Source organism: Epinephelus fuscoguttatus, linkage group LG18 (genome assembly GCF_011397635.1).
Source record: "Epinephelus fuscoguttatus linkage group LG18, E.fuscoguttatus.final_Chr_v1".
Taxonomy (NCBI): Eukaryota; Metazoa; Chordata; class Actinopteri; order Perciformes; family Serranidae; genus Epinephelus; species Epinephelus fuscoguttatus.
This window is the reverse complement of record NC_064769.1, coordinates 36,378,380-36,391,709: the sequence shown is the minus strand read 5'-3', so window position 1 is coordinate 36,391,709 and position 13,330 is coordinate 36,378,380. Positions and strand designations below refer to the sequence as shown.

At 39.5% G+C, this 13,330-nt stretch overlaps 1 protein-coding gene across 4 annotated transcripts in view; it reads right to left on the bottom strand.

The window, feature by feature from the left end:
• Window positions 1-11,504, bottom strand: part of LOC125878681 (ceramide transfer protein) — a 36,380-nt gene extending 24,876 nt beyond the window's left edge. For 3 of the 4 annotated variants that reach the window (XM_049560066.1, XM_049560068.1, XM_049560067.1), the window contains exons 1-2: window positions 10,830-11,504; window positions 8,008-8,142 (exon numbers count right to left, since the gene is read on the bottom strand). In XM_049560066.1, coding sequence (XP_049416023.1) covers window positions 8,008-8,142; window positions 10,830-10,940 — 246 coding nt within the window. In that variant the 5' untranslated portion in view covers window positions 10,941-11,504. The remainder of the gene's footprint in view (window positions 1-8,007; window positions 8,143-10,829) is intronic. The other variant, XM_049560069.1, reaches the window with a different exon arrangement.
• Window positions 11,505-13,330: the final 1,826 nt, after the last annotated feature.

Sequence of the window (13,330 nt, the reverse complement as noted above, 5' to 3'; positions counted from 1 at the left end):
TGGATGGATATTTTAGATGCGACTACAACAAAGCACTTTAGGATCCCACGACAAATCAATGTTTCGATTGCCTTGGTGGGCTAAAAGGACAAAAATCAAAACCATGAGGAGGTGCATTTTGTCAGCAACACCGTTTAGGTACACTGTGTTGTCCTAAGGAGCCAAATGTGTGTGTAACAGAATAACCACAACACAGTCAGCCACTGTGGATGACACAAATGTACATCTTTCCCACTAAGATATTAAATTAGATTGTAGACCATAGATTGTATAAAATACTGGATTTAGCCTCCATGACGTTGGTTTGTGGACTGCCATTTTGAAGCTTTGAGTTCTGCATTCTGGCCATCGCCATCTTGGATTATTGGAGCTAAAAGTGACCAAATTTGTTTCTCTTCCGGAATTCGTTGAGGCCTGAGTCCTTCTTTCAGGGCACCTCTTCAGACAGCCTGTCACTCGAAGGGGCTACACCCTTAATGTGTAACTTTAAGCCTTAAACAGGTGAGCTGTTTAAAAATCAACCCCCTGTTCAGTTGTCATGAAGGGGGAATTAACTAAAGAGGCCAAAACCGTTTTTTGTACCAGGCTATAAACGTGTATTTCTGCTGTAAAGTTGGGCATTTTAACATGGGGGTCTATGGGGATTGACTCGCTATCAGAGCCAGTCTCAAGTGGCCATTTGAGGAACTGCAGTTTTAGGCACTTCCTCTTGGCTTCGTTTTTCAGCCCTGGAGGTCCCGTTTTGTCCCTTTTAGTGCGGCCCAGGAGCAGCTAAACCATATCATATCCCACGTTTAGATCATCAGTGTTGAAGTCTTTGATTCTAGGGACTCGTATTTGTGTGTCTTGTTTGTTTTGGATGGTTTTCAACAGTATGGTCTTCTGATGTGATTGGGGAGAACAGGACAGGAAGGAGGAAACAAGTTTTACTGAATCATTTATCACTAAAAATACTAATTTTTCCCCCAGTGCTGTAGTGTAGCAAGTAATATTAACACCAAAATCTGAATGATGGAACAAAACAGCTTTATTCTGTCTCTAGTTTCTTCAAACACAAGCTTCCTACGCAGCTTCAAAAAGACTGAGCTGGTGTACGTGTTTGCAGTCACAGTCTCCACAACTGAATGGACAGGAGCTTTCCTTAAAAAAAGGTTTGTGATTTTCAAGACCTAAAAAAAGCACTGAAACCAAAGCAAACACTAGGAAACCCTACACAGCTGCACCACACCAGACCTAACTGGATTTCATTACTCATTTGTGCAAATTTAAACATAATTATACCTCCTGCAGAGGAGATTCAGACAAATATAGTATTGTGCTGCTTCATCAGTACGACTGAGGCCTGGTGCCAGGAACATCTCTCTGTCGGCTCTGGACACCAAGTGTGGATCCTGGGGAGGAAACACTGACTCACCAAGAGGTCAGAGTGAAAGACAAGGAAAGGGAAGGCTAAACAAACAAGGGTCAGGACAGCATTCTGTCACCGACACACACACACACCTACGGAGATGGGCATGTGGTTCTTGACCCTCCTCATGACCCGCAGTGCAGAGGAAGTCACATGCTGTGAGGAAGGGTCCCATTTCCTGGCTGAAGACACTTTGCAACTTCAGCCACGAGCCTGACGTCATTCGTGATGATCTGTTCAACCTCTACTTGAACTTAAGTCTCTCTTCCTCTTTCACCACCTCCAATGGTTCATTGTGACACATATGGAGAGAAAAAAGCCACGTCACTGCATCCTGTGCCGCTACCTTAAAGACCTCAAAACAATCCAGCACCAAACTACGACAGATTCACTCTGCACTACTCACTAATTCCACTGAGAGAGGGAATTACAAATAGGTCAGTGTGCTCTTATTAACTGATCGTGGATCTAAAAATGGCGACGATGGTTAGCAGCAACAATGCACCTGCAACTTGGAATAGCATGACAAGATAGTCCATGTCCAAGTCAACAGAGATGTTTTCTTTTCTTTCTTTTTTTTAAAGATATTTTTGGGGGCATTTTTTAGCCTTTATTTGATAGGACAGACAAGTGTGAAAGTGGGAGAGAGAGAGGGAGTGACATGCAGCAAAGGGCCACAGGCTAGAGTCGAACCCAGGCCGCTGCGGCAACAGCCTTGTACATGGGGCGCCTGCTCTACCACTAAGCCACCGACGCCACAACAGAGATGTTTTCTTGATTGCCACTGAACCTACAGATCACAGTGAAACAAATGGTTAACGATAGCTGATGTATTTTAAAGTTAGCTAGTTAAAGTGCCCATGAAATCTAGTCCACGATAATGTTGTGTTTGATTGATTGGTATTTTACAGTTAAAACCTAAGCAGCACTAATACTAATGCTGTGTGTCTGTGCATATCTTAACTCAGACATGTTGGCTGTAACACTGAGTGGTATCCAATTCACAAGTGTCATCAAGTTCTCTTTTTAATAAGGGTGGCTGTGAAAACACAAAGAGGGTGTTTGTGAGACACCTATACTATTGTGTAGGCAGGTGGTAGGCACAGTGAGGCAAACAGTGGATAATGCAACCCAATCCTGCAGCTCTGCAGTGAATCCCTCCTCCTAGCTGAGACTGTGTCAAACAAATGTTTCCAGTCTGCTGAAATTTGAGGCAGTAGACTAGAATTACATTTCCATTTGATTGCATTATATTTTATTGTGTTGCTGTTCTTATCAGGCCCTTCCAGCTTGTTGCAACGTCACCATCCCAACAATTAACTCAAATTCAACCGGTCTCTGTGAATTCCGCTTGACCTTGTGATTGTGTCTTATCATCTCAATGTTTCTGCAACTCTGACCAAGCACTGTGGTTTCACACAAGTTTCACCAGTCATGGCTGTCCCTCGCAAAGCATCACCAAACTCACGTCCTTGTTCCTGGTTGTGCAGATGCAGATAATGCGCGACAACAAGATCTCACATTTATCTATAAACATTACTGCCCAAGACAATAGAAAGCAATGCCTCGATGTTCTGCATGAAATAGGTGCCAAAATGTTTTAGTGCCTCGTGCGAAGTTCTGGTGAAACACAAAAGAAACACATCACTAAACACACACCGAGTGACTGAAATGTGTTTGCAACAGACGAATCACCATGACCGAGGAGTATTGTAAGTATTGTAAGAATCGAGATTAAATATGCATGGTTAGTGGTATAAATCACAAAGAAGTAAAGTACACACAAAATAAATCGCAACTATTTTTGCAATTTTCACTTGCTCTCACAATTTCAATGCAGTGAAATTGTGCATTTTGGGCCGCGACAAACCCCAAAATAGCCAACAAAAATCCCGGAGGGATGTGAAATGTCCCACAAACTAACAATGCTCTTGATAGATATGCTGGGAATGAACGAAACCAGCCACTGAATATGAGGACAGACCTCCAACCATAATGCTGCGTTCACACTACGAGCGTCACAGCAACAGGCCACAAGTTTTTTTAGCACTCCAATGATGCAGTGAAGCGTCAACCAATCATATGTTTTTGCTTCTAGCTGTGATACTGTGCTATTTAGCTTAGTTAGCTGTTGCTATGCTAACTTAATGTGCAATGTGGTGCACACAGGGATGCAATGAGGCAGTAAAATGTGATGTTAACATGGGGCTCAGACACTGATCAAAAGCACAGATACTTTTTGGACCAAATACAAACTGTAGATGACATTCAGTTGAGGTGCTTTGTAGCAGACAAACACAAGCCTGTGATGACCTGACTATATTAACAAGTGCTTCACACTTCAACAGCGACTGTTGGGTTGTTGCTCGCAGTGTGAACACAGTATAAGAAACATAACCGAAGACAAGAGCGAGCCACCATCCAGCTGCATGAGTCACATTCACTCCATCCCAGTCTTGGGTTTTTATACTGTGTCAATATGCTTTTTGATAAATGCTTCTGGACACTTCCTCTTGTATTAAAACATCACACATTTTCTAACAGCTCTACCCAAACGTTAAAGACAGTGTCCTTACTAAAATCTGTGAATGACTCATGGTGCCACCAAAACCTCAACACACAGGCACACTGCATGTAGCACTGCATTGCAAAGCTGCAACGATTAGCTGATTAATTTCACTTGATTGACCTGAAATTAATCGACAGTATTTTGATAAGTGAATTTCGTTTTGGTCTTTTTTAAGGCAAAAATGACAAAGCTGGTAGCGGCTTTATAAATGTGAGAATTTAATGTTTTTCTGTGCCATATATTATAGAAAATATCTTTGGGTTTTGAACTGTTGATCAGACAAATACAGGCATTTTCACTATTTTCTGACACTTTATGGGCAAAACGATTAGTTGGTAAATAAGTGAAAGATCTTTTCTCTTCCCATGGCATCACAAGGCTCTGACCAAAGACTTTAACTCCAGGCCAAAGTATGAAGCTTACAGACTGTAGACACTATAGATCATCATTGCTTTCACACATGCACAGAAGCAGATTGTTGTACAATATCGATAAAAAATATACTTGTTATGTCTGAGAACATACTGTGCCATGGTGCATCTGTGTCTGAGAGTTAATGCAAGAGCCATGAGTGGAAAAGACAAGAGGGAGAAGTCTGAGACAGAAATACTGGCAAAAAGAAAACAACTCTCAGGTCAAAAAAGGCAGCAAGTGTCTGTGCTTGACCGCCAGCAGCTATAACTCTTGGTTATTTACGCTGCAGACCTTTGTAGCATATTTCCATTGGAATGAGAAACGACTACAGTAGAGCACCGCATGAGGGTTAATATTTACATAAGCTGGGAATGGATGAAGCTGAACAAATACAGTTAATAGAAAAGCCTGCTTCGTGCTGCCTGGGAACAGTCACTTATTCATTTCCCCTGTTACTGTTTGGAGAGGGACACAGACGCAGCTTCAGTCAATGACTGACCTGAGCTCCCACTGAAACATGATGCAAGGTGAAGCAGTGTGTACATCCAGCTTTAAACACTGTTGACACATTTAGATGTATCTTCCCTGTGCTTAGTAGAGCGTGACAGCTGTTTGAATCTTTGCGACAGGATATTATAAAAGTCTAATAAGCAGGAGAGCCTCTACCTCAATATACTGTAAGCTATCACAGCTCCAATTTCTTAGTCTATCTCACACAGCTCCGACACAGCATTACTAGTCTCATGATGAAGTTTCCAGGAGAGCGTTACCACATAGCATGTTGTTTTGAAACTAGGACAGTCACCTGACAGGCCGGCTACCCTCAAGCACAACTTGGGACATTATCATGAGATATTTGTAAAAATGAGGTTATCACCTGCAGTTGGAGAACAAGTTTGAGAAACTCCAGGGTAAAGTTCCACATCTGATTAGAATTGTAAACAGTGAGCCGAGCCTTGGGCCTGCATATGCATCCAGGAAGGAGCCAGAGTCTCTCCTTCAAGAATTTAATAGAAACATATGGTGGATGCCTAACATCTGAAACACATCTAATATATCATGAACCAAATTCCTCAAGACTATCCAAGAGGATAAAGGAGAAAGAGAGGGGTGGGGAGAAGCAGAAACAGAAGAGTCTTTGCTTTTTAGATTTCTCCTTATGTGCTCCTCATGTGATCAGCTTCTCCCATTCATGCTGATTTGGACGGTGTATTACAGCGTTAGAAAGTCATGGCTCTGTGTAAATAAAACTGAAAAACATATTTCGGGCAGGTAAAATCGAGGCAGCATTTTATAAGACGAGGCTGACACACCAGTGCAGCAACCAGAGAAAAACTGTGTTTTTGTTCCTGCAGAAAGCTCCTCTGAGTCGTTTCCATAGGCAAGACAAATCATAAGCAGCGTGCAACACACAACTTAAACTTAATTTCTACAAGATGCAGATGATTTTTTTTGCAGCACATGTTGCGTGAGATCTGAACAAAGCCTGAAATGTAGGGAAAGGAGTGGCCAAATTTTATGCAGTGGCATCTTTGTCATGCACAAGCCAATCTTTCTGTCACAATATTTGGACTGCAGCTCTTCTACCAGCCTTCATCTACCTCTGATCACCTCATTACCAACAACAAAAACAGCCCAAGCATCATTTAGGCAGATAAATTCGTCCATGTAGCCACTGACAATCAAGAAACATCAACCACTGACTTCATTAGCTGATGGCAGCAGTTATTTTTTGTTGCTGATACGTAATAATTCAATCTAATTTCCCCAAACTGCTGACCTGATTAATAAAGGGTTTACAAAGCTACATGTATGTCAACTCATAACAGCAAAATAATTGACACAGACATCACTAATAGGTCCTTACATACTACAGCTAGTCGACCAATGTAAGGAGAAGGTCAAGAGTCATGGCTCATCTGTCATTTCTATTCAATTCTTTATGGATGCTCTGATTTCTCGGCCGAACCTCGTTATTAGCTGATATTTCCTTGTTGCCTGCCATTGGCCTTTCTGCAGATAAGCTAACACATCACATCAATTCTGCACAGGTTAAAAAGCAGTGCTCAAGACTAATGGAGTCCAGGGAACAAAAGAAAACCTGATGAGGACCTTCTCAAGGATGCTTTCAGGAGGAAAGGACGCGCTACACTCATCATCAACAGGAGACCCACCCCTGTTTCCCTGATAATGCTACATGTGGACAACAGATGCGTGTTGAAATCAGCAGGAGGAAAGCTAATGTTAGCTGTTAGCTTTTAGCAGCCGGTGGCAAGAAATGACAGCTAAACGAAGTTGCATTGAGCTAGTTATGATGCATTAAAACTCTATTTAGGAAAAATGTGTATTGGGCACCCTAAACTGCTTGAGGACAGGCGTAGGATGCTTCGGAGAAGCAATGCAAAGATAGGGTCTTGTGGACAGTGCCCACTACGAATGCTGGGATCCACTACAAACTGGAACGCATAATAACCAGCTGCCCTAAACACCAGCCACCGAATGGTGATCGTGGTCTAATTTTCCTGGACGATGAAACACTAGACTGGTTTGCCTCAACGGAGCTGAAGGTCAAAGGATATACACCAGAAGAAGCAGAAGAAGTAGTATTGGGCGCAAGGTAAATTATAATGTTACCATGATGTATTCAAATGTAATCTTTCCTAAAATTTAGTTTATAGCGCGAAACTTGATTAAATACAGTTGTTTGAAGTTGGAATTTGTTGATGTTCTCACCACAATATAAAAATGATATGTATCATATATAGTAAAAGGCTTTTGAAAGTGTTTTTAAAGATGTTTTTCATGTGATTAAAAGTTATATTACAGGTTGTTTCAGTATGATTGAATTTGTGCTCATGCAAAGACATTTAGGCAGATAAAATCTTTTGTGTTGCCCCTGACAATCAAGGCAGATCAACCACTGAGTTCTTCAGCTGATTTGCAATAATTTAATTGTTCCCCCAAATTGCTGACCTGATTGTTAAAAGATTTACAAATCTATGTCAACTCTGAATGGCACAATAACTAACAACCACAGTAATGAGCCTCAATGTATTACAGCTAGTCAACCAACATCAGAAGAAGGTGCCACAGGTCATCTGTCAGTTATTTCCATTACTACATGACCAATGCTGCGTATCATTTGTTGCAATGGAAATATATCCACTGTGGTTATCACTTGCATGTAACCAAAACACTTCAACACCACACTTCCTGGCTGTTTGGCTTTTTCCTTTCAACCTAGAGCAACACATAGTGTGTAGAAAGCCAGCTGAAGTTGTAGGTGAAGAGTCACACAAGGGCAGTTTGTGGCAACATTTGCAATTTAAATAACCATCCACAGAGTGTCCTCTCAGGCAGTGAAGAGCAGTGGATGTGTGCCACACTAGCTTTGACTGTAACTTTGATGGTTCCTCTCTCTTTGCAAATGCGCCCCTCTTACACAAACCACAATGTACGTTCTTTTGAGACATTTTGAGAGGACCAATGTTGCACAAACGAGCGGCTGCGTTCAAGAACAAACTTACTTCATGCTTAAAAGATTGTGGCATACTGAAGCACAGTTGACACAGAGGAAGAGTGCTGCTTTGTAGTGAAGAGTCTCAGTAGTACTCACAGTGATAACAGCTTTGCTAAGGCAGAGGGAACCCCGACAGCCGTACTCTGTCTCATCCTGGGACTTGTAGTAGCTCAGCGTGTTGTTTTTCAAGACCACCCAACGGTCCTGCCATCCATGGATATAATTTGTCCACTGAAAAAGAAAGCACATTAATCAACATCTATGTATGCTGAGGGACAAGAATAAACTCAATTTAATGGAGTATTTTATCTTTTTAATAAATATCACCTTCCTTAAAATGTTCAGCTGTTATTGACACTACTACGTTGGATCTTTGTTGATTCAAATGGCTTCCAGGCTGCAGTTTGTGGCGGTGTATTGAAAGATGTTCTGCTCATAATTTATTTTCTACCTTATTTACACAAACACCTTTAACACCTTACGGTCTAATACAACAAAACCACAAACTACACCCTTAACAATCACCAGAGGTGAATCAACAACATGGATACACAAAGTCTTTATTAAAAGGACTGTTGGATTGGCTTGTTAAACTGCAGAGTGGTTTCCATTTTACAGCTAACTCAATGGACATTACAAACATATAACAAACATATAATGTCTGTGTGTGTTTGCACGTCTGGGGGAAACCTGAGCGAGGACACATGCAGGAATTTATGGACTCATTAATCCTCACAAGACTGATGACGTGTACAGGGCTTAGTATGATTGAAGAGGTGAGCTTCTCTGGATGCAGATCTGCTTAATCTCACAATATGCTTGGTTAGCAGGTCAGCGTGCAATCTGTTTAGAGGCAACCAGTGTACAGTGACATTAATACCACATTAGCTTGGGAGCAGCTTAACTGTGGTCAATTTGGCCAAAACAAAGTCTTGCTCAAGTGAGCAGAAACATATGGCCAAATAGGTTACTGAGACTGTGTCTAGCAGGAGACTTAACTGTCTGTTTACCGAGGAACACAGAACATGTCAACAATAGCTTACGGTCTGTTGTTTACACAGAGCAGGCAGTTAACATGCAGAGTTGACTTGTACCGGCATCCCAGCAAAGGTTTCCCTGCACCTCGTATAGTGTCAAATCAATATTTACAGTATCACTGGACATTTGCCTGTAACACTTACACCATCTGCTGTATCCACATGTAGACATGGCATAGGAATATGCAGCTGGCTTGCTTTAACCTTTGACATAAGTCCTTCAGTCGTCAATTAATCACAAGATCATCACAAAGACCTTTTACTCTGTTTGATAGGGAAACGCACACATGCCCTACTCATGTGTCAGGGACTCTACAGATATTTAAGACCGTTTCAAGATCATTTTAACCAAATTCAAGACAGATTTTTGGACAAATCTTTATTATTCAAGCATTGCAAACAAGTATAAAGTGTATAAGTATAAAATGTTTGTCTACATTTTGCTAAAATATAAGTGCAAGAATAAGTAAAAAGATAACATTAGGTTTCAGTTGTAGGCTTACAGCATTGTGACATCACAACTGTAAACCTTCGAGCAGAAGAGCTTGACTCATTTTGACAAAATAAAAGATGGATAAATTAAATTAGATAAAATGTTTGTACTGATGAAGCTGTTTGTGAGTGTTAAACTTACTAAATTTTGACTATTTTTTCTCCTGAGCTTTGACTTTGATTGTTGCTAATTTAGTCATGAATATTACACATAAATACTAATAATTTCAAGACTTTTAAGATCTCACAAATTCAAATTTAGGACTATTTTGTGAGTTCTAAAGCCTTGTATTTATATAATTAAATGTAAGACATTTTAAGGGCCTGCAGACACCCTGTTTATACCAGTAAACGCACTCTGCGAACAACTGTGATCGTGTAGAGCTGCTGCACAGAACAGGTTTCAAATAAAACAAAGGAGCTTTAAACTTTTACCTCATTTCCACAGTGAATAAATTAGAGCAGAGGTGTCAAAATCATTTTAGTTCTTGGACCACATACAGCACAATTTGATCTCACATGGGTCACACCAGTAAAACCACTGCATTATAACCTAGATCTTTGCCTCCATTTGTTTCCTTCTCCATTATTGTACATAGGAACATTTTAAAAATGTTCAAAAGGCGTGCAATTTCAACAATGTGTCCCAGTTTTTCCACATTCATTCAATCTGTTATTACATGTTTAGTCTTCCATTTCCACTCCTGTGTAGTAATGCTGGTATTACCACACCAAACTAAAGTGGAAGTTACTGAGGAAGCACGTTAAGTTATCCTCTGCATTACAAAACATTTACAGATCAAAAGTTTTGGCTCCACTATATTGTTTTGGACTGAAGCTGTTGATTGACAATGTTTTGCACAGTGATCAATATCTTTAAACATGACCACAATGTGTGTTTATTGTTTTTTCAGACAGCTGTATCCTGGTCGGGGTGGGAAAGCCTCTGGAGCATCACATGAAGCACTCACTGTTTACCTTGGCACCTCGTAGCCTTCACAAGTACATCAACATCAGGTGTGCAAAGTCATCCATCCAGTGGGCAAAGCTGGACCCTCTGGTGGGACGGTTCTGGCCCGCGGGCCGTATGTTTGACAGCCCTGACATCTGAGCTAACATAGCTAGCTGCTGCATCACATACCCTGCTATTTTATTTCAATGTGGGGCTTTCCTTTGGCTTCAGTGGGGGTTACCCACTGAGCAGCAGGGTGGACAGGCTGACAGCAGGTAAAGGATTCTAGACCACCCTTAAAATAGACATGACATGATTTGTCATGAAGCATTCCCACATCACCTCATTTCACCCTGAGATGTGCACAGGCACCTCCCTCACCCTCAGCACTTTGGCAGTGACATTGACCGAGCTGTGTACACTCAAACGTGACTTACCTTGCTGAGGACTCCGCTCAGGTCCACGACACCAACAAGATGTCCAGACTCATCTCTGGGCTCTGCATCCTCCTCGGAACCGGACGAGTTCCAGCTCTGGTTGTCTGACATTTCCTCAACGCGTTGTAGCTACGTATATAAACAGTATGAACTTGGCATACGAGGCTCCGGTGAGTCAAGTTTAAGCTGATAGCATTAGCTGACCTGAGTGACAATAAGCAGCAACAGTTCACTGGATCATGATGTGTTATTACAGGCTGGTCGCTGAGAGCACAAGGAGTTAACCCGGATAGCTGAAGGCTTCACAGGATCGACAGCTCGCGAGCCTTCACCGTGTAAACGACCGTCGGTTAGCTACAGAGCTCGGCACACATTCTGCTGTCAAACCGTCCAGGTGAACGTTAGCTAAACCTGTAACGGTGCTGGATGCGACGTTAGCTTCGGCGTCAACGTCTCGTCGAGTCCGTGGAAGTGTCAGAAAAAGGATGAAATGCGGATAAATGTGTCTCGTGGAGCTCCAGCTGTCAGTAAATAATCCGCGTGTGACTCTCAGTGGCACACCGTGGCAGTGGGAGCGCTGGTTTCCCTCTGTAGACTGGTGACAGCTCTCCCGTTCAACGCCATGTTTCAACTGACGTCTGGAGCTTCTTCTTCTTCTCGGTGGGTGAGCGCGTGTTCCAACTTGTGTGGTGCGCAGGGGCGCTGGCTCGGGTGACGTCACCAAATCCACTCCTAATTTGGACGCAGGCTCCGCCCCCTGTTTATGGTACTGAAAATAGACTGAGGTATACAACCACTGAGGAGTACACAATAAATAAATAAACTGAGGAATACAAATACATAAATAACAAATACACTGAGGAATACAAGAAAATAAACTGAGGACTACAAATAAATAAATAAATAAATAAATAAATATAAATAGGCTTAGAACTACAAATAAATAAATATATAAATAGATACAAAATAAATTAACAAATAACAAATACACTGAGGAATACAAGAAAATAAACTGAGGACTACAAATAAATAAATAAATAAATATAAATAGGCTTAGAACTACAAATAAATAAATATATAAATAGATACAAAATAAATTAATACACTGATGAATACAAGAAAATAGACTGAGAACTACAAATAAATAAACGAATAAATAGAAAAAAAATAAATTAATACACTGATGAATACAAGAGAACTACAAATAAATAAATAGATAAAAAATAAATAAATAAACTGAGGAATACAAGTAAATAGACTGAGAACTACAAATAAATAAATAAATAATAAATAAATAAACTGAGGAATACAAGAAAACAGACTGAGAACTACAAATAAATAAATAGATAAATAATAAATAAACTGAGGAATACAGTAAAAGAGATTGAGAACTACAAATAAATAAAGAAATAAATAGATAAAAAATAAATAAAGAAATAAATAGATAAAAAATAAGTTAATAAACTGAGGAATACAAGAAAATAGACTGAGAACTATAAATAATAAATAAACTGAGGACTACAAAAAATAGACTGAGGAATACAATAAAAGAGACTGAGGACTACAAATAAATAAAGAAATAAATAGATAAAAAAATAAGTTAATAAACTGAGGATTAAAATAAAATAGACTGAGAACTACAAATAAATAAATAATAAATAAACTGAGGAATACAGTAAAAGAGACTGAGGACTACAAATAAATAAAGAAATAAATAGATAAAAAATAAGTTAATAAACTGAGGATTAAAATAAAATAGACTGAGAACTACAACTAAATAAATAGATAAAAATAAATTAACAAACTGAGGAATACAAGAAAATAGACAGAACTATAAATAAATAAATAATAAATAAACTGAGGACTACAAAAAAATAGACTGAGGAATACAATAAAAGAGACTGAGAACTACAAATAAATAAATAGATAAAAAAAATAAGTTAATAAACTGAGGATTAAAATAAAATAGACTGAGAACTACAAATAAATAAAGAAACAAATAGATAAAAAATAAGTTAATAAACTGAGGATTAAAATAAAATAGACTGAGAACTAGAAATAAATAAATAATAAATAAACTGAGGACTACAAATAAATAGATAAAAAATAAATTAATAAACTGATGAATACAAGAAAATAAACCGAGGACTACAAGACTGAAGAATAGTGATGCATGACATTTGATTTTTTACCGATATCCGATATGCCAATATGCAACAACTAATGTGGCAGATAACTGATATTGATATCAATATATCCACTTTTTCCCTGCCTAATTTTAGTGATCATCAAGTCTCTTCTGTAGTGGAATTAACATCATATTATACATACATACACACACACATACATACATGCATACATACATACATACATACATACTCTTATCATGACGCAAATTAAGAAAAACCATGTTGGCTGATTCTGATACTTACTTTTAAAGCCAGTATCAGCTGATACCAATGACACGCCAATATTATTCGCACTTCATGAAATTAACAAGA